A 27,141-nucleotide genomic window follows, 5' to 3' on the forward strand; every position below is an offset into this window, starting at 1 on the left:
ATCATCCCCAACATCAAGAGAGAAGCATGTCGGCTACTACTGACCCAAACAAGAAACATGATTTAATTAATGGAGGAAACAAGCACAAAACATTTGGCTTCCCTTGACTCTTTTGAGTTAGAAAACCATCCAAAATCAACCCCTGATTTTTAAACTAAAGGCTGTCATGTGTCTCTTTGCTGCTGTTCTCTCAGGAACCTGTGTGTTTTGTTTAAGTTTTGGACAGATCTGTCTTGCAGTCCATACTTGAATTCCTTAGACATGGGGAGCATTAATTGTGTCTTTATTCCAGAATCAGTGCTCTGAGTCTGCATAAGATAGTGTTTATGGTTTCTACTCTCTGTGCCATAGTCCTGATCCCTACATTCCTATATACAGGGTCGGCCCACCCATGAGGCAAGGTGGGGTTGCTGCCTCAGCTGGCAGGATTCACTGGGGTAGCAGAACCCAATGCCAATCTGTCTTTCCCTCTTTGTTCCTGATGTAGATCTTCCCTCACCCCTTCTTCCCTGGCGGGGAGGGCAGCACAAGTTTGGGGTCCATCTTAGATGTCAAAATGTCTTGGGCCAGCCCAGCTTACATAGCACAAGGGAGGGACTAACTCAGCCTACAACTCCTTCTTGGAACTTTGTCTACATTGAAATACTTTATTGACACTTGTACAACTTGTATACAGTGATATTACACAAGCACCCCCCACTCACCTCTCTTAGTCTTAATTCCCCTCGTTTACTGACGCACACCCACCAACCCAAAAGTCAGTTGCCCTGACTCTCCATAAAGACCTCATGGCTACAACACAAGCCTAGTTTGTGTGCCCACATCTGTGTTTGTTTAATATATTTCCTTGTTCCTCTCACCAACTGTTTTCTGTAACATCTCCCCTAGCAAAGAGGTCTGGAGGACTTGAAAGCTGACCACACTTTGGTGTTACTTGGGCTGATTCCAAGAAATGCATTGCTTAACTGTGAACTTTGATATTTTCTTGTTCTTGTGGACCAACACAGCCAACTTTGCATGCAATGTACAGCCAATTAGCATCCTGGCTTCATTTGGAATTGTACACTGAATCTATTCTCCTCTCTTCTGAGTAGAGGCAGTAGAATTAAGTGCAAAAAGTTGTTGAGTCATGCACCAGACCATTAGGTCTGCATGAGGATTGAGAGGTTGTTTACTTTTCTCTCTCTTTTTAGAAAACAGATACTATTTTCACTAATGTACAGTGGTACCTCTGGTTATGAACTTAATTCATTCCGGAGGTCCATTCTTTTCCTGAGGCACGCTTCCGCTAATGGGGTCTCCCGCTGCTCACGCGCCTCTGGCATGCGATTTCCTGGGGCAAAAGTTTGCAACCAGGAGCAGCTACTTCTGGGTTAGCAGAGTTCGTAACCCAAAGCGTTTGTAACGAGAAGCATTCGTAACCAGAGGCAGCGGCGTAGCGTGGGTTGTCAGCACCCGGGGCAAGGCAAGTAATTTGCGCCCCCTAACCCATGGATTTGCGCCCCCTAACCTGTGGATTTGCGCCCCCTAACCCGTGGATTTGCCCTAACCCCAGATGTTGCACCCGGTGCGGCCGGCCCCCCCCCTGCACCCCCCACGCTACGCCACTGACCAGAGGTACCACTGTATGCATTGGGGGGCATGCTGTAGTTGCTAGGGGAAGTGCATCACAAAATTTGGCATTCTGTGGATTTTGAAGGACAACTGTCCTTTGGTTTGCATCTTGGCTCAGGACATGTGAATTAGGTTGTTTCACTGTGAACTGAGTGAATTTCTCCCCTGTCCCTCGGGGTACCTAACGTGGTGTCCTCCAGATGTTGTGGCCTCAACCAGCACAAGATGATGGGAATTACAGTCCTGTGGCATCTGGAGGGAAGCATGTTGGCTACCCTTGCTCTGCGGAGTTGTGATACTCCTGTACGAAGGTGAAATCCAATAACTTGCATCTCTTAAAAAAGGGTCACACCTGAGATCCCCTCCCTAATCTTCCGCGCCAGGAGGTGGCTGCTATCGAGTGCTTTTGTCTGTGTCCCCTATCAGAGCTGGCTTGCTCTTCACCTTGCCTGTGGTGATGCTGGACTTTATCTTCCATGTCTGAACTTGTAATCCTGGATTATCTCCTTCATTTAAATATACACCTCAAACTTGTTCAGTCGTGCGGAGTTCTCGATGCGGCTCTATCCATGGACTTTGGTTTCAGCCCGGAGGGGGAACCCACCTTCCCCTTCAACAAGATTCTTATTCCTTTCTACGGCCGTCATGATGTGAATGTGAGATACCAAGGACATAATAACTTCCATAGCAACCAACTGTGAAGACACAAACAAGAGATTATGATTCAGGTGGGGAATAAACAGCGGAGACGCAGATGAATCCTTGAAGAACATGTTTTCGCGCCAGTGTCCTTTGTAATAAAGAACCAGTGAACAGAAATATAGGGGAAATGTAGATTCAAAAGGGCTGAATCATTTCTCTCCATAGGTTGTTTTTCAGCTTTCCACAAGGCATCAGCTGTCCTTTAAATATGCTGCACGCTATATTGCCAGGAGCAGACTAACAGATTGAAAGCTAAAGTCTCTCTCCCCCTTCCTTCCTTTCCTCCCCCAAATCTTTCAAGATATTTTAAAATGCTTTTAATTCCTTCCCTCAAAAGGCAAGGTGTATGGTTGGGGTGGGGGGGATACTGTAAAAGGAAAAGGGTGAAAAGGAACTCAACTTTTAGAAGACATTCACATTGACAGCTGTGTGCTATTTTGTAGAACTGTATTACTGAATCTGTATAGAGTCTAGATTGGGGGTGGAATCTGTTCCCCCCAGAAGCTCAGCCCCAGCTGTAAGCTTGGAGTGGATAGAAGCAATGTTCACAGTTCTATGGACTGAGGATTGCAGAAGCCCCCAAAATATCACACATCCATATGTTCCTAATTCTTTGCAGCACATTTTCAGGCCTCTGGTGTTCATTGCCAACATCAAATAGGCAGAGGGAGGGTTGGAATCTTATATACAGAGGGAATGTTGGATATCAGACACTTTGAGTTTGTTTCCACCCAAAGGTCCAGTTAGACTTTCCACTGTGGAGTTACTTGGTTGCTGGTGTGTCATGACAGTGCCTCCTGCATATTGGCTCCCATTTGTGGAATGCCCTCCCTAGCGAAGCATGTTTGTCTCCTGTGCTATTAATCTTTAGGGAGAATCCAAACACAATCCTGTTTGACTTCCTGTTTGACTGGGTTTCTGGTAGCTCAAATAATTGTTCCTGGCAATCGTGAAATTATTTGCTATGAGAGTAGGTGGTGGCTTTTTTAGAAGTTTTTATATGATTGCTTTTAATCTGTTCTCAGAAGTTGTAATTGTTTTGTGTTATTGCCCTTTTGGATGCCCTCAAAGGTGCCCGGGCACAGGCCTGTACTGTGCATTTGCTATTCTGGCATAATATTGTAAAGTGGTAAGCTGGAGTCCTGAAAGCTTTAATCATATTCTGCTAGGGTCAGCACTATTGCAGGAATGCAAAAGAGAAAGCTCCTGACCTATGACTGACAAGTGGTTGCCTTCTTGAACCCAGTTGGTTAAGTCAAATGCTTTGACTTTGACAGGCAGGGTCACAAGACTACAGCTGCACCTGCAGTCTCATAGCTCATCCCTCTGACCCTTAGGAGAGGCCCTTGGGGACCTCTGAAGTGTGGTTCACAAGGGAACGAGTAATGCACCAATTATCTTCCTCAGCAGGATACAGACTATGAACATGAGAGCTGGAAGCACTGTGAGAGGAACCCAGAGGATATAAAGAGACCCAGGGGGGAGAGAAGGGTCCCAGGATGGTGCAATGTGTCAACCAACTACAACTACCAGAGGTTCCTGCTGCTGTCACGCCTAGGAATGAATTCTTAGCAATCAAATTGGCAAACGAATAATGATCTTCGTTGGTAGCATTATGCTTTATTCTTGCTGTGCATTAATATGATCTCGTAGCTTTACATCTAATTCCTTCTGTGACTGTCGACTTCACCCATAAATGTGCTTGTTGCCCCTGAATCCCCCCCCCCCCCCAAAAAAAAGCAGCTGCCCTTGGCAGAACAGGGCAAGATAGTCTAATTTCCCCAAATTCAGCCTGGAATTGGAAGGGCTTACCCATAAGTAGCATCAGAATTCTTTTTAAACAGGTATTCATTCCTTTCCAATTTTCTTCTTGCAGTTCCTCCACAGATTATAAACATCACGTCAGACATCACCGTCAATGAAGGCAGCAGCGTCACCCTTTTGTGCTTGGCTTTTGGGAGACCAGAACCAACAGTCACATGGAAGCACCTGTCTGGCAGCAAAGGTAAGGTCTTGCCCAAATTTGGAGATGGGGAATTTCAAGCTGAGAAACCAGGGCTGAATACAGAACGTGGTGAAAGGGACCACTGTTGAGTTGTGAGGGGTTGGAGGGCAAGAGTAAAACAAAAGGGCTTGACAAGTGCTGTTTTTGGTGAACAGCCTGGGTGCAAGTGTGGGTGACCTTTTTCTAGAATAGAGTGCTTTCCACCTTTTATCAGGTGTACGGCGTTGCAGCCAGTCAGCCGAGCCTCAACAGTTTTCCGGAGTAAGGGAGAGGTACGCTGCTTCACCCCTCCTCCCCACGCCTCACAGCCAGTCATGTTATCTGTGCCGGGGACAGCTCCAGCCAATCTGTGACCAGGGTGGGTGTGGCCGCGGACCATTTAATTTCTGGCTGGCCAGCCAGTTCCCTCTTCCTTGCTTTTTCGTCAGATCTCCCTACCCACCCACCCTCTTTTCATGCTTCACTCTGATATGACCTTGCTATGGAAGTTGTCGGTTGCCATGTTGTTAGGGCTGGGTAGGATTTTCTCCCACTTGGCAAATTGGCACTGACCATTTGGTTTTCGCCTACCTAGTAGAAATTGTCACAACTTTTGTACAGTTAGGCATTGAGTAAGCCTTTGTCTGGTTGGAAGGGAGGTTGTTGCCTTGCCTGCCCTTCCTCAGTAAGGGTATCCTGTTAAGGGTGTGAATACTGTCTGAAGCCTGGACGTGGGCTAGGGCCATGTCACAGCCCCTACGGGGACCCCTCGGGCTGTCACTATCTGATGTAAGTTATAGGGAACCCCCTATTGGTGGTTTACCCTTCCGGGGACTCCCTGCAGACAGGCAGGAGTCAAGATATAGCCTGGATTCACCCCAATGCCTAAGCCAGAACCGCTCACACTGGTAACCAATAAAGTTGTGGCTTATATGAGCCCATAAACCAAATATTCCGTGTCAGTGTAATTTATTTTTCTCCTGGGAACTTTGTGGCTCGGGTGTGTTGGCATGCATGTCACAAAGAGGGAACCAGGGTTCGGCTGTTAAGCATTAGGTGGTATCTGCAAAGTCAAGAGCCACTGGCAATTTCCTTTGGTGACATGAGCATCTCTATGGTTTTGCTCTCCTTTGGTCTGAAAGTGAGTTGTGCCTGTACGATGAACAGTTCACCGGGGGTCAGCAAACTTTTTCAGCAGGGGGCCGATCCACTGTCCCTCAGACCTTGTGGGGGGCCGGACTATATTTTGAAAAAAGAAGAATGAATTCCTATGCCCCACAAATAACCCAGAGATGCATTTTAAATAAAAGGACACATTCTACTCATGTAAAAACACACTGATTCCCGGACCATCCGCGGGCTGGATTTAGAAGGTGATTGGGCCACATCTGGCCCCCGGGCCTTAGTTTGCCTACCCATGGGTTATGCAAACTGGCCACTGCCGCCACTAACAGGTAGATCTTCTTTCTTTGCTACCCCAAACAGTCATCCGGATAGATGTGCCTTGTGACAAAATGGCAGCGGACTGCAAAGCCTGTTTCCAGGATTCTTAGTGCAGTTACCATTGTGTGTAGGACAGTGTTTAAGATGCTCTGAAGCAATATGGAAGCTCTCCTTGGGGTTTATTTTCTCTTCAAGGCTCATGGTTAGGCTCATGGTTGTGAGAGTCATGAGGCAGATCTGGAGAGGAAGGCAGGGGAAACCTGATAGGACAAACACAGGATAGTGGAACCTTTTGCAACTCAGGGGTGACATTCTGTTGTGCAAATCCTATTGGATGGGATGCATGCCAGAGAGAAGTGGCGAAAGTGACTGTAGCAACATATGTGAGACCCTTTGTGAGGCCCTTCTTTGTGCGCCTCCTCCACGTGAGGTCTGGAGGGTGGCAACATGAGAATGGGCCTTTTCTGTAGTGGCCCCCTGTTTGTGGAATGCTCTCCACAGGGAGGTTTGCCTGGCGTCTTCATTGTATATGTATGAGGCACCTGGCAAAAACATTCCTCTCCAACCAGGCCTTTGTCTGATCAATAGATCAATATTCTACAGCCTTTTAAATGCATCTGTAAGAGGGAGGGGGTTGTTTTGGTTTAATTATTAGCTGTGTTTTATCTTGTATTTTATTTTGTGAAGCACCCTGTGATCTTTTGATTAAGGGCAGTATATACATTTAACTAACTATTTAATAAATAAATAATAATAATAAGCCTTTGTACAATTGGATACATTCCTGCTACGTGGATGCCCACAGTCTTTGATATCACACACACACACACACACACACACACACACACAAACAAACAAAAACAAACAAACAAACAAACAAACAAACAAACAAACAAACACAGACACACACACCTCCATCCAGCTTGTAAGAGGCATCATCATAGTTTCGGCTAAGCAAAATCACTTGAGGAAAGGATAGCAGCCCTGATGTTTTATTTATTTCAGTGTTATTTACATATTGTTGTTGTTATTATTATTATTATTACCGTCATACCTCGGGATAAATGCGCTTCAGGATAAGTATTTTCAGGTTGCACTCCGCGGCGACCCAGAAGTAACGGAGTGCATTACTTCCGGGTTTCACTGCTTGCGCATGCGCAACGGTCAAAATGACGTCATGCGCATGCAAGGAAGCAGTGAAACACAACCCGCGCACACGCAGACGCTCTGACGCGTCTTATGTTCTGTTCAGGATGCGAACAGGGCTCCAGAACGGATCCTGTTCGCATCGCGAGGTACCACTGTATTCTGGAAGCAAGTAACACAGAAATTAGCACTGAGCTTTTGCTATATTCTGCTGAATTTCCCAAACTGTGTTGTGTGAAAGCACAAATTTAATGTGGAGTTTAACAGTTAGGGAAGCACTGCAAAAAAGGGGAATAAACTGTGGTGTGCATGCAGCCATTGTCTGTTTTAAACAAGTCTAGAACACAAACAAAAAACTCCTGGCTCCATCCAGATACACTTAAGTCCAGTGCCACCTAGTGACTAAACTATATAACTACACTATCCATACACCCGTGGATATGGCTCTGGCCATTTGCCAGAAGCTTGCTTTTTTAAAAAAGAAGAAGAAAAAGTGCATGTTGTTTAGGCATGGAAAGTCACGGTTCGCTCCGGCACTTTCCCAGCTTCCGAGGGTTATTGTTCAGTGTCACGATTGCAAAGGAGCTTTACAAAGTCTTTGCATAAAAAGTGCTTAAGTAAACAAAAGCGACAGCTACCTTGAAGAGGAAAAAACCTGCTTTCGGGAAAGAGCTCCTTGTTTCTTCGATAGCCAGAGAAAGAAATGGATTATCTTTGGAAACATGCTCAAAGCGAGGAGCTCGCTTTTATAACAACAACAATGCATCATGTCTGTGTCTCTGGCTCCTTCTGTCCCAAGGCACTCTGTGGAGAGACACTGAAGATTAGAGACTCTTAGCCTTCTGCAAATTGGGTCAAAGGCACCCCTGCCTCACCCCCTTGCTCTCCCCGCCCACCCCTGTGCAATGCTGCAGTGTTTTCGAAATCTTTGTTTGGGTTCAATTTTTCTTGGTATATAATCCTACTTGATACATTTAACCCTTTGTCAGTAATTGGAACAGAAGAGGCATTTTTCATGCCTGACACGTGAATGATCCTTCTTGTGAGGTTAGCCACCATCGTCATTCTGGGGAGCAAACGGAGGCAGGCAGATCTGTCCATTTCGTTTTCACTCCATTTCTATTTTTTCTAACCTCTCCACATTTCCACATCATTTTTTTTAAGTCCTCGTGAAAATTCATCAGCATTCTGGCACGCACTTCTCCTAACTATACACATGTTTGTATACAATTCTGCCCAATATACACATTTTTGCAAAGCAACTTTTATTAACTTGATGTGTTGTTTGCATGTAGTTTGCACCAACTCATATTCCCCCCCCCCCATACATGCACTTTCCTGCATATTACTTGGCTGGAGAACTGTATTGCAAAATTCAGAGAACAGCAAATTTTTGAATGACAAATGCGTTTCAACTCTTGTATTGTATCAGAAACTGTGGCTGAGATATATTTGCTTTTAAAGACAAACTGAAATTGAATTTCTCCCTTCCCTAGTAGCAATGTCTTGCCCCCATGGAACTATCAGTAATGCCATACAAGCTGCCTGAAAAGGCTGTTTCTTTGCTTACCACCGCGTTCTCTGCAATGCACAGCTGCAGAAAAGGATGTGGGATGCTCCCTCATTTCATATGGGATGGTGATGAGATCAAACAGTCTTGCCCAGCACCCTCTTGAATTCCATATGGAGCCGGAGAACAGGCCTGAGCAGACATCAGGCTTGCAGGATCTACACACAAATGATAAAACATTTAAAAGCAATTCCACTGCAGATGCAGACTGGTAAAGATCTTTTCCTAAAAGGCTTGTTGGAAAAGGAAGGTCTTAAGTAGGTCTTAAATAGATGGTGCCTGCTGAAGAGTAGCTCCAAAGGGCAGAATGGACCTATTATTATTATTATTATTATTATTATTATTATTATTATTATTTGTACCCCGCCCTCCCCAGCTGCAGCTGGGCTCAGAGCAGCTAACATCATATGAATAACACATGATACATAAAAACAGGCATCAATTAATTAAAATGCATCTTAAAATTAATTCAGACAAATTAAAATCTGGACAAATGGCAGTTATCAGGTTAAGATTGGGAGCAGTTAATACTGCCAACTGTTTTCACTGATCATATAAGGACCTGTGAACAGGCTGGGAGGCCTCCTTCATGCTTGTTCTTATACAAAGGAAAACAGGTCAGACAGCACCCTGGCCAAAGATAGTACCTGCAGGAGGACCACAGCTACAGAGCACAGTGTCTATAAGGTATATAATTAGGTGTCAATTAGGTATATCAGACATTGAAAGATGATGTCCCAAGCTCCATAGGGCTTTCTACATGAAAACTAGCCCCTTCAACTTAGGCCAGTAGCAAACCAACAGCTAATTTTGTTTCACTTAAAGTCCAAGGTCCACCAACCAGAGCCACACACAAAATTGTGGCAAGGCAGTGGTTTTTCCAAAACCAGGGAAAGATATATCCACCTTTGAATCAAGGATGGAGAACCTGCAGACCTCTCAATGTTGTTGGATTCCAGCTCCCATCAGCCAGTGGTCAGGTATGATAGGGACTGTAGTCCAACCGCGTCATATTACCCAACCTTGCTTTCAGTCTTAACACATCAATATATTTACTGATTACAAGATTTCCAAACTGAATTTTGCATCATGTCCAAATGCCTTAATACAATTTTATAGTCATCATTCAAGACTACCACCCGCAATTAATAGGCATTGTAACAATAACATTGGGAAGATGCTTGACTTAATATGAACATGAGGGCTGTGGAATTTCTGTCGGTGATGTTGGACCACACATACATGTTTATATGCACTTTCAGACCTTGATGAACATGAACATGATCTCACCTCTCCCTTTGGTGAAAATGGTTTTAACACTGAGAGCAGGGCTAATGTGGAAAAGGCTTTCAAAATCACTATGGCTGCCCGTCAGTCAGCAGGCTTTAACAAAATATTGGGATTATTACCTGGCTGCTCCAATACTAATCTTTCTTTCAAAGTACAATTGTGATAAACCCTTTTGTATTCTTTTCTGCTTCAGTGATATCTCTTAATACACCCTTTTCAAAAGTATGACTGTTGGGATTTTAAGTTATTGGGATAAAATGATTTGAATCTAAATTACCCAAATCATGATATTGAGACTTACTAAAGGATTTTAGAAAATAATCAGAGATCAAAGTCAGGTCATTGGCCTACTTACCCCACCGTGGCCTCTCAGAGTTATTCACCTGATTGATGGGCAGAGAAAGGCTGCACTCACAGAGCAGTTTATTCTGTTTTCAGGATTTTTCCCTGTTAAGTTCAACTTTACATTTGAGCTTCCACACAACACAAAAGCCGCTTCTGGAACTATAGTAGAACAGAGTGCGAGTTTAGTGCTCATTTCTGTGAGTTCTCTGCTTCCAGGGGAAAAAATTGCAAATAATATGGAAATGCCTGATAAAATTACCCTGTATTCTGCTATAGTTCCACATTTTGTATTGTGTGACAGCTCAAGTATAACACAAAAATTATTAGGGAAAAGGCATGAAAACAGAATAAACTGCTAAGTGAGTGCAGACAAGATAGTGCTTCTGCAGATACGTGTTTGTTTCACTGCTGCCACAAGTGGCAGTAGCAGCAAAAACTGTGTTGGCAGTTTGGTCACCATCTTGCATCTTACACATTCAGCCTGAGGGTCTTGTTCCTTTCTGGGCAATCTTCAGAGCTCACATTTAGCCAGGCAAAACCAGTCAAAGAAGGATGTGAAGCAAGGTTTATAAGGGGGGTGGCCTAGGGAGATTCCTGAGGGCCAGAGAGACAGGACTGTACAGCCACATTTGGACCCCCAACCTGAGGTTCCCCAACCCTGTTCTTGAGGTTTGAGAAGAAGAAAAGAAAAATACCATAAATATTTGGGGGAGGGAGAGTAATCTGATACATTGTGGCTCAGCTTCCAACCCGGAGTCACCAGGCTTCTGTTCTCGGACCATCGTTGTTCAACACCTTTATAGAAGGCTTGGGTGGTGGAATTGATAGGAAGCTCATCAGATTTGCAAATGACACCAAACTGGGAGGGGTAGCTAATGCCAAAGAAGACAGAATCGGGATTCAAGATGACCTGAACTGATTGGAGAACTGGGCCCAAACTAACAAAATGAATTTCAAAAGAGACATATGTCAGGTTCTGCACTTAGGTAGGAATAACCATCTGCACCAATGCAAGATTGGAGGCACCTGGATTGCCTTTGGTACATGTGGAAAGGATCTAGGGGTTTTTAAAGATTACAAGCTTAACATGAGTCAAAAGTGTGATGCAGCAGCAGCAAAAAAAGTTCATGCTATTCTAGGCTGCATCAACAGAAGTATAGTGTCCAGCTCAAGGGACATAACAGTATTGCTTCATTTTGCCTTGGTCAGGCCACACTTGGGATACTGTGTCCACTTCTGGGCACCATCATTTAAGAAGGCTATGGACAAGCTAGAACATGTGTGGAGAAGGGCAACAAAGATTTTCAAGGATCTGGAAACCAAGGAACAGTTGAGGGAGCTGGGTATGTTTAGCATGGCAAAAAGGAGACAGAGATTAAGTATAATAGTCATTTTCAAATACAGTGGTACCTCGGGTTAAGTACTTAATTCGTTCCGGAGGTCCGTTCTTAACCTGAAACTGTTCTTAACCTGAGGTACCACTTTAGCTAATGGGGCCTCCTGCTGCCACTGTGCGCCCACCACACAATTTCTGTTCTCATCCTGAAGCAAAGTTCTTAATGTGAGGTACTATTTCTGAGTTAGCGGAGTCTGTAACCTGAAGCGTCTGTAACCCGAAGCTTCTGTAACCCAAGGTACCGCTGTATTTAAGGGGCTGTCACATGGAAGATAGTTACTCCTTCTCTGGAGGTTAGAACCAAAGCCAATGGATTCAAATAACAAGAAAGGGGATTGCAACTAAACAACAGGAATAACTTTTTGACAGTAAGAGCTGTTTGGCAATGAAATGGACTCCCTTGGGATGTGGTGAACTCTCCTTCAATTTGTAAGAAGATGTTGGATAGCTATCTGTAAGGGATGCTTTAGTTGAGATTTCTGCATTACAGGAAGTTGGGACTAGATGACCCTTGGGATCCTTTCTAGTTCTACAATTTATATTATTATACAATTTATTATACAATTTGTATTATTGTAATCTGGGAATAGCCAACTTCTGAATGTTAGAGGGCTGCTCTGTTCTGCTGGCAGTAATCCTGTAGCCAACAGTATATCCAGCCTTACAAATGGACTCCTTCACGAGTGGGTAGACTCTGAAGTCAAGTTGCCACCATCTCACAGGACTAAGCACATGAGTAGTGTTTCCATTAAAAAATCTGCACATGTAAACACTTATTACACCCAAAATGGGTAAGGGAAGGGAGAAGTGTGGAATATCAAGTGGAGTCAGATTTGTTTTTGTACTTGTTTTGTTTCGCAACTACTGAACGCAACTGCTATAAGTGCAGCAGCCTTCAATATCAATCAAGTACATTTCCGAAATGAAATTGTTTGGGGCGGGGGGGGGGGAGGTTGCTAATAAAACTGACTCTCCCCCCCCCATCTAATCTTAATTGATTCCAAAGCTATTGTACCACAAAGGAGGTTGAAATGTGCCTTGGGGAAAATTGCCACCACACTGCAGGGATCTTTGGAGCCAGTGTGATTGTAGTAGTTAGAATGCTGGATTAGAAACAGAGAGACCTGGGTTCAAGATCCCCACTTAGACTCGCAGGCTGATTCTGGTCACAGTACACACACGACATGCACGCTCTCCCTCTCTCCCTCTCAATTTGTCTGTCTGTCTTTCTCTGTGTTAGCCTAACCTAACTCCGAGGGTCATTATGAGGATAAAATGCCGAAGCAGAACTATGTACATGATCCTAAGCTTCCTGGAGGAAGGGCAATATAAATTGTGATCAGTAATAATCATTTTGATGTGGTTTGAAGAAAGTTATGCTCTGGCTTCTTTTCTTTCCTTCCTTCCTTCCTTCCTTCCTTCCTTCCTTCCTTCCTTCCTTCCTTCCTTCCTTTCTCCTGTCTCCCTTCTTCCTCCTGTCTCCCTCCCTCCCTCCCTCCCTTCTGTCTCTCTTTTTCCTCCTGTCTCCCTCCCTCCCTCCCTCCCTCCCTCCCTCCCTCCCTCCCTCCCTTCCTTCCGTCCTTCTTCTTCCTGTCTCCCTTCCTTCCTTCCTTCCTTCCTTCCTTCCTTCCTTCCTCACCCCACTCCCTTTTCTATCTTTTTCTATTTTTTTGCTTTTCCACTTAGGCTCCCTGCTGGGACTGGAAATTGCACAACCTCTCTAAAAGGATACTTTATTGAGTCTTAATAAACCCAAGTCATCTTGACAAACATTAGCAAATTCAGGTTTGCAGCCTCTCCAGGGAGATCGGAAAATATTATTGTCTGCATTTAGCAGATGGAGAAACAAGGCTCCGTGGAGAGAAGTGACTAATTCAGAGCTGCACAGTAAGCAGCTGCTTGGGAGCGCAGGCATGGGAATTCCTGGTAGGGTGACTGGATCCAAAAGCTCCTTATATAATCGCTCTGCCTTCTCTCTCTACACACACACACATCTAGAATGAAGCTGCAGGGCTTTGGGTGTGTGTGTGTGTGTGTGTGTGCGTGTGTGCGTGGCATTTGATAGCCCCAAATCTTTTGCTCCAAGGATCACTCCCACTTAATGCAAACAACAGCCTTGTGCAGTTGGATGGACTGGGAGAAAGTTGTTTCATGTATGGACGGGCAACGGCTTGTCAATCTCTCAGTTTCTCAACTCCCCTCCCGTCCAATCCGCACATCCACATCAGTTTGTGGGTATTTTTAAAAGTGCTCATGAAAATCCATCAACATTTTAGTGCAAATTTCCCTAATGTGTGCATTTTTGTGTACAGTGCTGTCTGATATACCGTATTTTTCACCCTATAGGACACATTTTTTCCCTCCAAAAATGAAGGGGAAATCTGGGTGCGTCCTATGGGGCAAATGCAGGCTTTCGCTGAAGCTTGGAGAGTGAGAGGGGTCGGTGCGCACCGACCCCTCTCGCTCTCCAGGCTTCGGGAACACATCCGCAGCCTAGGCAGCCCTGCGGGAGGTCCCACAGGGATGTCTAGGCTGCAGATAGCAGCCTGGTTCCGGGAGCGTCGGGCGCCCTGAAAGCAGAGCGCCCGGCACTTCGGGAACATATCCACAGCCTAGGCAGCCCTGCGGGAGGTCCCACAGGGATGTCTAGGCTGCAGATAGCAGCCTGGTTCCAGGAGCGGCGGGCGCCCTGAAAGCAGAGCGCCCGGCGCTTCGGGAACACCTCCGCAGCCTAGGCAGCCCTGCGGGAGTTCCTCGCAGGGCTCCCCACGCCGCCGATAGTAGCCTGCCGCCCGGCGGGCAGGGCACCCTGAAGCAGAGCGCCCCTCGCGCCGGGCATACATCCGCAGCGTGGGGAGCCCTGCAGGAGTTCCCCGCAGGGCTCCCCATGCTGCGGATAGCAGCCTGCCACCTGGCGCACAAGACACCCTGAAGCAGAGTGCCCCTCGCGCCAGGCATACATCCGCAGCATGGGGAGCCCTGCAGGAGTTCCCCGCAGGGCTCCCCATGCTGCGGATAGCAGCCTGCCGCCCGGCGCGCAAGACACCCTGAAGCAGAGTGCCCCTCGCGCCGGGCATACATCCGCAGCGTGGGGAGTCCTGCAGGAGTTCCCCGCAGGGCTCCCCATGCTGCGGATAGCAGCCTGCCGCCCGGCGCGCAAGACACCCTGAAGCAGAGTGCCCCTCGCGCCGGGCATACATCCGCAGCGTGGGGAGTCCTGCAGGAGTTCCCCGCAGGGCTCCCCATGCTGCGGATAGCAGCCTGCCGCCCGGCGCGCAAGACACCCTGAAGCAGAGTGCCCCTCGCGCCGGGCATACATCCGCAGCGTGGGGAGCCCTGCAGGAGTTCCCCGCAGGGCTCCCCATGCTGCGGATAGCAGCCTGCCGCCCGGTGCGCAGGGCACCCTGAAGCAGAGCACCCTGCCCGCCGGACAGACATCGGCCAGCCCCACAAGCTAGGGGGACAGCAGGGAGGCGCAGCGCCGCCATCCCGCTGTTCCTCAACCTGGTTCGGTTTCCCCAACCTGCTTTTGGGGGGGGGAAATAAAGGGGGGGGGAATTCCCTTTATTTCCCCCCAAAAAAACTAGGCACGTTCTATGGGACAAAAAATACGGTACTCTCTTTTTTTCCTTTCCTGCAAAGTTACTTCCTCCAGCATAATGCATTTCTGTATGTTGCTTCACTCTCTTGTGCATCCCTAGGCATCCTTTACTGCAATATATGCATTTTTGTACCCATTACTTGGTTAGCAACATGTGTTTCAAAAACTAGAGAAGTTTTGAGTTTTGAGGATGGCTCTTCTATCCTTTCAGAAAGCATGGATTTGTCAGATGTGCCTTTAAATGCAAATTTAGTGGTTTGCTCTCTCATCCCTATTAGCACTGCCCAGTTGGGATTTGAACCCAGGTTTCAGTCTAGATCCAACACCTTCCCCACCATACTACCCTGGCTCATGGCTGCTGACAACCTGACACAGATTGCTAAAAAGAGCCCTAGCACTTTGGAATCAAGCCTCTAGTTAGCAGTGAATTTGATGTTTGTGTGTGCTTTAAGGAAGAGTCAGAGCAGGAGGGCTGACAATAGCCTGTGCCCCACCTCTAACAAAACACAACTACCCATTGCCACAGATGCTTCTAAATCATGGATTCTCTTTTTCCTCTCGGAGCAAACTGTAGCGCTATAATGGAGCTTAAACACTGCGTAGATTTCAACACAGTGTAGAAAACAGCTCCCGATGTTGCTTTCATAGGTAGCTGTAAGACCACGTTCACATTCACACCATACAGAAGGCTGGAGGACCCAACCTTGGTTCTCAAACACCTCGGTTCTCAAATGCCAAAAACCCAGAAATGTGTTCCAGTTTTTGAACGTTTTTCGGAAACTGAACATGTGATGCGGCTGTCAGCTATTGTTTCCAGGGCACCTGCACCAACCAGAAGCTGCACCTTGGTTTTTGAACATTTTAAAAGTCAAACAGGCTTCTGGAATGGATTAAGTTTGGCACTTATGTTTTTGCTATTTATGTTGCGTTTTGGTTTTTGAGGCTTTTTTCGGTTAATTTGTTTTTGTGACTGTGTGGAACCCAGTCCAGCTACTGATTGATTGATTGATTGTGTGACTGCGGAAATGGATAAAAGCCCCCCCCCCCCCATCCAAACAATGACTATCATTAACGCTAGTAAGAAAAAATAATAATTTTGATTTTTTTTATCATTTACAATACTGTATTATTTATTTTATAGTGCAGTACATTGATTATTGCTTTCATTTTATGGATCAATGGTCTCGTTAGATAGTAAAATTCATGTTAAATTGCTGTTTTAGGGATTGTTTTTAAAAGTCTGGAACGGATTAATCCATTTTGCCTTGCTATCTATGGGAAAGCATGCCTTGGCTCTGGAACACTTTGGTTTTGGAACAGACTTCTGGAACAAATTAAGTTTGAGAACCAAGATACCACGGTATTCCCCAGCCAGAGCTACAATTCCCAGAGTGGTTTAGCAATCACTCCCTCTTGCTAGAGAGGGAATAAGGGATCTCTTGACAGCTCTCGGTACCCTAGGCAAACTCTTTGAAATGGTATCATAGTGCTTTAAATGTATGGTGTGCATTGCTCAAGGGACTGAATTTGACTCAGGGTCCACCAATTGATGAACCTTACGTAAATCACTGGCTATTCTTAATTGAAGAAGAACTTTCACAAGTTAAACCTAATTGGATAGAAACTCTCTCTCTCTCTCTCTCTCTCTCTCTCTCTCTCTCTCTCTCTCTGTGTGTGTGTGTGTGTGTGTGTGTGTGTTGTTTCTTCTTCCAGATCTTACTCATCAGCCTTTACCAAGAGATATTTTGGGTTGTGCAGCTGCATCACACCTTCTCCAATTTATTCTCTGCTGTATCACTCCCTGAATTTAAGATGTTCTGAAAAAGATTTTTTTCCCTTCTTTTTCCTCCCATTCATTCTTAAGGGGGAGGCAGGGGGGACGGGATTGAAGCAATTAGTTTTTGCAGCCGCTTCTAAAGGTAGCAGATGCACCAGGAAAGCTCTTCAGCCCCTGAGTGCCTGCTTCAAAGCAGTGGTGCTTGTTTGGGCCTGTGTGTGTGTGTGTGTGTGTGTGTGTGTGTGTGTGTGTGTGGAATCGCTCATGTTTAGGAACAGTTTCTTCCAACGGACCACTCCTCCATTATTTCTGATCAGGGATTTTAAAAATTAAGGGTGGGTTTCATTTATTTTTGCAATTAGGCTACACTAATTAAAATCAGGCAAGGTCTTAGACTGGGCCAAACACCCCTCCCCCCATATATCAACCCATTTCTCTCCCTCATCTAAAAAAATTGAGAACAATTAATTTTTAAAACATTTTTCATCCTACCTTTCAATATGAGGTTACGAAGCACTTTAATTTTACAACGCCTCCTACAGAATAATGTCAGTCTGGACTCTGGAGGTGACTGTAGACTGTAGACCCACCTTCCGTACTTTAGCCACCCTTCTACTTTTAAAAAAAATAAATTAAAAAATAGTACAATTCCCATGGATTCGAACCGCTGACCTTCTGATCAGCAAGTCCTAGGCTCTGTGATTTAACCCACAGCGCCACCCATGTCCTGCAAACAAACAATTAAAGAAATCAATTAAAGAAATTAAACAAGTAATTTATAGTGGGAGGTCACAACTGAAGGTGTGGCAGAAAATAGTGAACACCATTGTCTGTTGCAGGGGTGGAGGCCAAAGTTTTTAAGGAGGGGGCTGAGCCCCCTCAACATCACGCAGGACACGCAACATCAGCCCCCCCTCTCTTTCTCTCTCTCTCTCTCTCTGCCCCCATATTACATTCCTTTCCCTCCAGCATTTGGAGTGTGGACGTATACAATGAAAAATGCTTGTGTGCTTAGATGTCTGCCCCACTCCTACCATTCCCTGCCTTATTCATGGACTTTTTGTTGATGCTGCAGTGCCATTCAACCAGCTCTTTTCCTGCCCATTCTAATGCCTAATCACAGTGTTAGGGATGACCTAAGCCAAGAAGAAACAGCAACAAGCCAAGTGACTAACAAGAGGCACCCAGTACAGCCACTTGTCACATCAGCTAGGTTTTTCTCGCAGCCTCTTCTTCTTTATATATATATATATATATATTGTCTCCAAAGCTACCAGACTCTGTTTCTTGTCTGAGAACCTGTTTAGGGGCTAATTAAATCCTCCGAGAGCAGGAGCGAGGTGCCATAGATGAGAAATCAAGGTTATTCATCTCTTGCTTTGTAAAACAGTTGTGGACAAGCAAGCTGTTCCTCGCAGGTTTTGTGGGAGGGTTGTTGAGGTTATTGGGTTTTTTTTTGCAAAGAAATGTCTGCTCACCAACACGGCTGCTGCTACCGCTGCTGCTTCCTGGATACGTGAAATGTAGGCAAGGTCTAGCTGTATGCTTTTTGCCAGATGGGCACCCATATGTTTTGCCTCTCTCCATGCATCCGTTTCAGCTTTGGCAGGCGCATATGCCAGGCTTTTTGTGTGCATGCGTGCCTGTCTTCGTGGGGGGATTTTGCCGTGCTTAACGATATTAAAACTAATTTCATTTATGCTCTGTTTGGGGCTGCTTGATTCAGTTCCGAACTCTTGAGAGCACATTTCTTTGGAGATTTCCTGCCACTTCCAGAGTTGCACAGCCCATTTGCACCTCTTTAATAGCCTTTTGCTTTCTAAGTTCAGAACGTTTCATCCGTTTCCCATCTCAAGAGTCCGAGCACAACATCAGGTAGAAATCAGACCAGTTAGATTAATGTTCTGCCCATTTGATCTCAAGATACCGTATCTGTTTCATCCCCCTGCCATGAAACTCTCTGGCTGACCTTGAACCTTAGCCTAACCTACCACGCAGGGGACTCAGCTTTACAGCTGCTAATAAAACATTTTAAGTGTGTTTTAAGTGCAATATACAATTTGACACTAGATGGCGATGGCGAGCCATATGGAAAATTCAATGTATTTTTTTAAAAAAAAAAATGCTTAAAAAAAACCAAAGCTTTTTTTAATATATTTGTGTAGATTCCACCACAGTTGTTTTGAGGTTAACATTGGGAAGGGGGAGAACTGAGCTCCTTGGAGAAAAAGAGGGATATGAATACAAACATACTATGACAATACATTTTGTTAGCAGGTTAAGTTTACACTGGGGTTGGGGCAGAAATTTGATTCAGTTTGCATTTAAAGGCAAGCTTACCTAATCCACATTTTCCCAGACAATGTGTGATCGGAAATCCAGCCACTGTTCAAATTTCACATATCTCTGAATTTTGCATTGCCATTCTTCAGCCAAGTATTGTGCATAAAAATGCATATATTAGGGTAAAGTGTCCATGCAAATGTGTATATTAATGACTACCACATACAAAAAGAACGTTATATTCACTAAAATCGCTTTGCAAAAATGTGTATATTCGGCAGAAGTGCATGCAAAAGTGCAATTTAGGAGAAATTTGCACGAAAATGCTGATGGATTTTCATGAGGACTTCTCTCTCACACACTATTTATCACAAACTGATATAGAAATTGAAATTAGACTGGAAAATACATAAACTGAGAAAAACTAAAATGGACATATTGTCGTCCCTAAGAGACACTCCTTCAGAACAACTCAGACACAATTACCTTCCGTTTTAGTCTTTGGAGATGATAATCTATGAACAGCGACACTTCCGTACCCTCATATATTCCCTTTTTCACAGCCAAGTTGGCCATCTTCTTTCAAGAACTGCTGGAACCACTTCCTATTGTTTGGTTGCTGTGGGAAGAGGATGCTGGACTAGGTGGGCCTTTGGTAGGGCTGGCCTGAGACATGTTGTCATCTGAGACAAAGGACGAGGTGACTTTCCCCCCGTCCCATGTAGATAATCTGGCCAGACTGGGGGATGAATCTTATTTCAACTCTGGTGATGGAACAGCATCCTCTTCCACACTTCTGGCTAGCTTAGGGTATGCAAGGCAGACCACATGTGACAAACACAGCATTCTCTTCCAACACCTTGCTGTCCTGTCCCATCCAAAACATGGCAACGGAGGCTCTTACCTGTGAGTAAGAAAGAGATCTATATCCAGAGTAGTAGTGGCATAGGTTCAGCAGCAAGCACGGGTTCTAAGAGTAAAGATTCCAAAGCATAAGAGCAAATGAAGAGATTCAGAAATAAACAGAAGCAACAAATATGTCCCAACAGTTGTCATGCACTTGCTGCCCAGCTTTTGGGGGATGAGGTGAGGCGAGCTCACCTGCTTTACAGGAATGCCACACAGGCAAACACGCTTCATCTGAGCAGTTGCATCTGATCCCATTGATGAAGGTGGTGCCTGGTTCTCGGTGCCAAGATTGCTGTCACCTCCCTTAGCAGGTCAAAGTCGCCCCTGCTCCGCAATGAGGCTCTGCACTTCACAGGAGGGGCAGTGGAGAGAGCCAAGAGACTGGCTTCACCCTCCCTGATGCTTGGGGTGATAAGGAGAGAACCTCCATCCTCCATCCTGGGGTGTCAGCCTTCAACCCTGCTTCATCTCCTCCCTCTGCATCCTCAACCACATGGAGCTGCCAAACCAAGCCAGAAGTCAATGGGCTCATGACAATTGCCACCATTCCCTTCCCTTTAGCAGCTGCCACCTGAAGCAGCTTCCTCGCTCTGCCTAATGGTAGGACCGGCTCTGGCATTTGACTTTTCCATCACCCCATGGTGGCCACATATTCCTCTCCCACTTGGAAGAGGTCTTCCTTTTGCAAAGCTCTTCCTCTTCACAGTGGCATCTATGCAGCCACACCAAGCTAATTCCCTTCTCATGCTGAGATGTGAAGCCAGAAGGATATAGGAGAAGGAAGTGACGGGTGGGTTGTTTTTTTAAAAAAAAGCTCTTGGTGGAAAGGATTTTAATTGGAAGAGAATATTCATATTGGCTAATTGTGCATTGTAGACTCTAAGGAGCGTGCTCCAGTCTGGGATCAAGGCTGTGTCTTAGGGTGAGGGTGGGACATGAGGGTGGAGGAAGAAGAGCCCCATTCATCGGAAGAACCTTGAGAGTTGTTTTGTGTCTTGCAGCCTTTTGCAGCCAAAGGGGCTCCTTGGGATCTTCCTCACACAAGGAAGAGCAGGCAGGTTGGCAGGTGGATGGGTAGATTTATTCTGCTGAATCCAGTGCAGGCAGCAGCAGCCTCAAGGTCCCTCCTTGGTGCTTGCAATTTTCTCCTTGCTAGCCAACGGGTTGTCATTAGTCAAATGAAGAGTGATTATTAAGGGTCCTCTTGCGCTCTTAGGTGGCAGCAGCCCAGCTCCGCCATGACTTATTAGCGAGCGGCAGACCTCCTGGAGGGCCTGGATGGCTGAGTGTTTCTCTTAATGAATCTCTGGGTTGTTTTGCTTCTTAAGTGAAGCGTTTGGATAATGAAATAGCCAATATCTCCTTAATCCATCTCCCTCTTCCACCTTTCTGCTGTCTCGCCCCCCCCCTTTTCCGCCATCAGCTCCCACAAAGCGAAGACTCCTTTCTTCATCCCTTGAGCAGGCATTGTACACACAGCTGGGTGCATGTTTATCACTGGGCAAAACATGGCTCAGGCAGATGTCGGTAGCCACCAGTAAAATCGACCTTCCCTTACCCCACCGCTGCATGGCTTGGTGGAAAGGTTAAGGAGAAATATAAGTCGGCTGTCTATTCATGTTATAAAAGCAGCTTGTTAATGGACACTGCCATTGAGCTGCCTGGAAGTACCATTTGCCAATATGTTTCCTGAACAATGTTGGTAAACTCTGGGGGAAATGGTCTTTGGTTTTTTTTAGGCAGCAGATTGCCATGGCAGCACAGGAGTGGGGGAATTGTGTCTGTACGCTCCCAGGCAACCTGCTGCATGGGATTTTTCAAGCCCTGGTTAAGCAGCTCCAGCGGTATAGTGACTTCATCAAGTGAAGGAGATAGATGATCTTCCAGCATCCCTGAAAACACCAAGAACAGCAGCCAAACAAGGACACATGTAAATTTTTTAGCCTATTTCAGTTTGTTTTGATCCACTTCTCTACAGGGTAAATTGCTTTTTTTTTTTTTTTTTTTTGTCCTGGTGTACTCATGCAGCAGAATGAGCTGGTGAAGTCCTGAGTGGACTGTACCAGATTGCAAGTGGGGTGTGTGTGCATTTTGTTGTATCCTCCCCAATTTGGAAAATAAATAAATAAGCAAAGCTCCCTGCCAGCCTGTGGACTGCTCTGCTAGTTTACTACTTGCAGGGAATTCTGTGTTACCAACCACCCTCCCACTCGCATGGTCAGAAATATAAGGGTGTGTTGCTCTGAAGGGATAAACATATATCTAATCATGCAGGCATATTTGCTGTCTGTTGGGTGGCTTCCCACCTGAAAGGGGGTGGCGGATGGAGAATTGCACCTGCTGTATAAACTAGAAACAGATACGGGTGGCGCTGTGGGTTAAGCCACGGAGCCTAGGACTTGCCGATCAGAAGGTCGGTGGTTCGAATCCTCGTGACGGGGTGAGCTCCCGTTGCTCGGTCCCTGCTCCTGCCAACCTAGCAGTTCAAAAGCACGTCAAAATGCAAGTAGATAAATAGGTACCGCTCCGGCAGGAAGGTAAACAGCATCTCCGTGCGCTGCTCTGGTTTGCCAGAAGCGGCTTAGTCATGCTGCCCACATGACCCGGAAGCTGTACGCCAGCTCCCTCGGCCAATAAAGCAAGATGAGCGCCACAACCCCAGAGTCAGCCACGACTAGACCTAATGGTCAGGGGTCACCTTTATCTTTACTTTATAAACTAGAAGTCTCCTCTGAATTCATAAAGACAAGGAACAAAAAGGAGATGGATCCCTTGCATATGTCATTACTGCTGTTTCTCTGTCTTTCTATTCTGCCGCCTGCTTAGCTGCCCATTACGGGGGGGGCAGTTAGCATACTATCCTAATTTTCCCCTTGCATTTGCATGCTACAATTGACCCTCCAGAACAGCTTGCTTGCCTGCATATGGAGCAAGGGGGTGTGTTATGCAGCTAAGAACCCTCTCCTCGGGCCCCACCCCATTTAAAGAAAACTCTTGCCTTGCTTAACCCAGCTCCTAGGTGTAATTAGAACTGCCTGCGTATTTTATTATTTTTTGCTCCCCTCCTTCTGTCCCCTATTCATGCCTGCTTGCCGCACCCCACACCCCAAACAAACGGCTGACATTACTGGGATGGTGTCCCCATTCTGTCACAGGGATCAGGAGAGTGGGCAGGCGGGAGAGCAGCAGTGCTCAAGGAAAAGGTGGAGTCGGGAGAGGACGTGGACAAGTCTGAATTTCCCTGGTGCCTTCCCAGCTCTAGAATAAAGAAGAGCCCCTTATCCTGGAAGCACCTGTGTCAATCCCAAACTGTGGGCCCCCTGCTAATGCGCTGTGAGAAGTGAAGATTAAAGGCTCTCGTGAGCCCCGTGTGCTCACCCCCAGAGGGAAGCTTCCTGCTGCCTCCCTGTATGATGGATTGCTTTCCCCTTGCTCCTTCCAATTAGCTGGCACTGTGGACAGGCAATTCAGCTTGTCCCTGTGTTAGATATAATTAGAGTATTCCATCACTTCTGGTTTAGGAATCTTGCAGAATCACCATCTTCCCCTCAGGGGACTCTGCCTATCACGTCTCTGCATGAGTTACTGTTCTGGGTTTCCCGCCCTCCAACCAGCTTGCATAAAAGAGGATGGGATGTGTAACCTTGGCTGCTTCTCTGGGATCATCCGTTCGCTTCCCATTCAGAGAGGCACAACGGAATGAATGTCCCCCACTGTGTACCTCTAAGTATCACCTCTTTGGGGTGCCTCCTTCCAGTGAAGAGGTGTACCCACATTGTGCTGCAGTGGTTAGAGTGTTGGTTCACACAAATGATAAAAACAACAAACTTATCAGTAAGAAGAATTAACAATAAAAATAATATTAGACGCTTGAGCATTTTCAATAGCAATAAACTAAAAAAAAACAGATTAAAACTTGCGTAAATTTTCTAAACATCTACCTAGGCTTGTCTAAACCGGAATGTTTTTAGCAATCACCAGAAAGAGTACAATGAAGAAGCCTGCCTGATATCAACAGACAAGGAGTTCCAAAGTGTAGGGGCTGCCACACTAAAAGGTCAAGTTATTACCAATATGAAACTGCTATTATGTGGCACCTATAACACTGCCAGGTCCACTGATTGAAGTGGTTGAGGGGGCATGTATGGGGTAAGGGCATCTTCTGCCATTTCCCCTGTGCTGTAGATTGCCCTTCCTCCTGCCATACATGGAGCAGAAACCACCAGTTCATTTGGGTGTCTTTTAAAAACTTTGCCTTTTCACCAGGTTTTCCTCATCCCCCAAAATTAGACCCTGTTTTATGTGTTTGAATCCCCCCAGATTTCTGTATTTCAAGGGTTTGGATTAGATGACCCTTGGGGTCCCTTCCCAGTCTACAATTCTATGAAATTCCTGTTTCAATATGCTTTCATACCACTGTTTCGTGTTGCTTTCTGCTTTAAAGTTGGTTTAACAGTGAGCACCAACTGGAGATTTGTAAAATATTAAGCAGTTCATAAATGTGGTTTGTTTGTTTGTTTGTTTGTTTGTTTGTTTGTTTTTTAATACATAAATAAAGACACAGTTTTGCTAGGACATAAATTACTCCTAAAACAGGGACTCTTTTAGGCCCAACTTCCTTTTGGCCATCTGGGCTGTTGCACCTGAAATGTGCTGTTTTCCTTCCAGAGCTGTACCGTTTCACAGACAACTTCATTACCGTCTTTTGCAGGTGAAGGGGAAGTAGAACGACAGGGAAGGAGAGAGAGAGAAAAATAAGCTGCCTGCCTACATCACACAACAAGCACCCGAATTACCCACCATGCACTTCTTCCCTTGCCTGCCATCCCCCACTCTTTTGTCAGATGCTCTCCCCTAATGCTTCTCCGTTTGAAGCACCTGCTCCTCTTGCCTGGGTGGGTTTATTTGTACTCAGGTGTGCCCTGTAGCAGGCTATAGTGCTTCAACTTCAAAGGGAATCCTCAGGAACGGTTTTGTTAACTTCAGGAGCCTTGACAATAACAAGGTATTTTGCACCTCGTTAGAGCTTCCCTGGAACAATGGATATGGAATTAATTAAAACCGTCCACCTAAAGTTTTATTTTATTTTTTATTCTTTCCGCCCTGTTCCTCCAGCACAAGACACCCGTCTCTGACTGGAAAGAGCCAGTCATTTGTGGAGATAATGCACAGTGGATAGATGTACTGCAATGTGCTACAAGGAGAGAAATGGTCTCTCTCTCTCTTTTTACACCACCATCACTGCAAAAAAGCATTGTTTGGGAGGGCAAGGAGCACCTGAAATCCATTTGTAGATTTGGACTGGGGAAGAAAACCAAACCACACGTGCTAACTAATTATACTCAGAATAGATCCAGGGAAGTTAATTTATCTAAGTTAGTCAAGTCCAACTAAGTTTTCAGTGGGTCTAGAATCACATTGGGTTATTCTTAAACTCTTAATGACCTGAACTATCATAAAATTAGTGTTTCTTCTCCTTTTTATTTCATCAGAAGGAAACTCTTTGTAGGGTAACCTGTGGTCTCCAGATAGCATCATGCTATGACCCCTATCAGCTCCAGACAGCATGTCCAATGGTCAGAAATGATGGGAGTTGCGTGTTGAGTCCCACAGTGCCACCCACCAAAAAATTCACACTTCACACATGAATTTTTGTTTAAGGTTTTTGGCATAATTTTGGCCACAACTTTATTTAAATACAAAAAATGTGAGTGGTTGCTTAGGCATTGGTTATGACTATCTGTCCTTGCCCTCAAGGACAGAGCTGGCCCTTCCGGACACCAACGGAAGCCAGCGTGGGAAACAAGTATTGGGTGAGAAATCTGAAACTGGGCAACAGTCCCTCACTTCTCACCCTCATGTTCCGGTGGGGCTTGCACGGCCGCAGGTCCGACTCCGGGGACAAGGACAAATTGTATGGCAAGCCCCTGGATTCCTTTAACGGAATTCCCTTTCCGCATCATTTGGAGGGGTAGGCACTTACCCCTCCAAGCACCAATTTAACCAATGCCTAACCGCCAACCTTACAAGTTGTGACGATTTGCTACGCAGTAGGCAAAAACCAAATGGCACCAGCCAATCAGCCAGATGGCAAAATTCCTACCAGGCCCCCGCACCAAGGCGGACGACCCCATGACAGGCATAGCAAGGTCAAGCGATAAAGAAAAACCACCCTATAAAAGGGAGGGAGGGCGGGTGATCCGGTGCAAATCGGCCAGGAGGACGTCCAACGTCTGGCCCTTGTATTTAAAGACTCTGACCCCTCCTCCAAATTGGCCACATTCAAAACTCCCCAGCAACCCAAATTTAACCACTTAAAGGCTTGGGTTCCTCACCAAATTTGCCAAGTCACTGCAGGGTGGCCTGTTTCCCCAACCGCAACACGTGCTCTCTGTTATGGAGAACACGCTTTGTAGTTCAAAACATCTGGAGAGAGTGCCAGCTGTGGAAAGGCTGGCCTAAAGACAGGTCCCCCCTCTGTCATTGTGATGGGCACTTTGCAGGTTTTTTTCCCCAGTACTCTGGTCTAGTATTGCCACTTTATCCATAAACCTGAAATGCTCTGCTTTTCTCTAGACCCCATCAATATTCAATTCCCAGCAAGTATTGAAGCCAATAAAGGGCATAGATAGCATTTCTTTATCAAACGCATATTGTCGTCAGAGGCTTTTACTTAGCAGTGCTGAATGCAGAGCATTTGCCATTAAGGCATATGTCGAAGGGGTCTTTTTCTGACAATGTAGTGTCTCATCTGAATTTGACCACAGCTCCAAGCTGAATTGTTTTCTATCCTCTATACATCTTAGTTTGGCCTTGACTGTTTGAAACTATTCAGTATTTCAGATTTTATTTTTGGTGGGGGTAATAGCATGAGATTATGAGCAAGGTTCAAACATCCTTTTCTTGGGTGAATTCAACCTTAAATTACAAAAAAAGTGCATTTGAAGAGAATTTGTTATGGTTGCTTTGTTGCACATTCATAATAATGAGATTAGCCTCTCCAGAATCTGGCTAATGTCACTTAGGCATAATAGTCATCATGGAAATACTGGGTAGAATTCAATATATTGTTAAGTGGGTT

At 45.6% G+C, this 27,141-nt stretch overlaps 1 protein-coding gene across 4 annotated transcripts in view; it reads left to right on the top strand.

Moving 5' to 3' along the window:
• The window catches only part of LOC114585355 (opioid-binding protein/cell adhesion molecule), a 722,009-nt gene that overhangs the window by 636,409 nt on the left and 58,459 nt on the right, over positions 1 to 27,141 (top strand). For all 4 annotated transcript variants that reach the window (XM_028707918.2, XM_028707919.2, XM_028707917.2 and 1 more), the window contains one exon: positions 4,193 to 4,321. In XM_028707918.2, coding sequence (XP_028563751.1) covers positions 4,193 to 4,321 — 129 coding nt within the window. The remainder of the gene's footprint in view (positions 1 to 4,192; positions 4,322 to 27,141) is intronic.

Source organism: Podarcis muralis, chromosome 15 (assembly GCF_964188315.1).
Source record: "Podarcis muralis chromosome 15, rPodMur119.hap1.1, whole genome shotgun sequence".
Lineage (NCBI taxonomy): Eukaryota > Metazoa > Chordata > Lepidosauria > Squamata > Lacertidae > Podarcis > Podarcis muralis.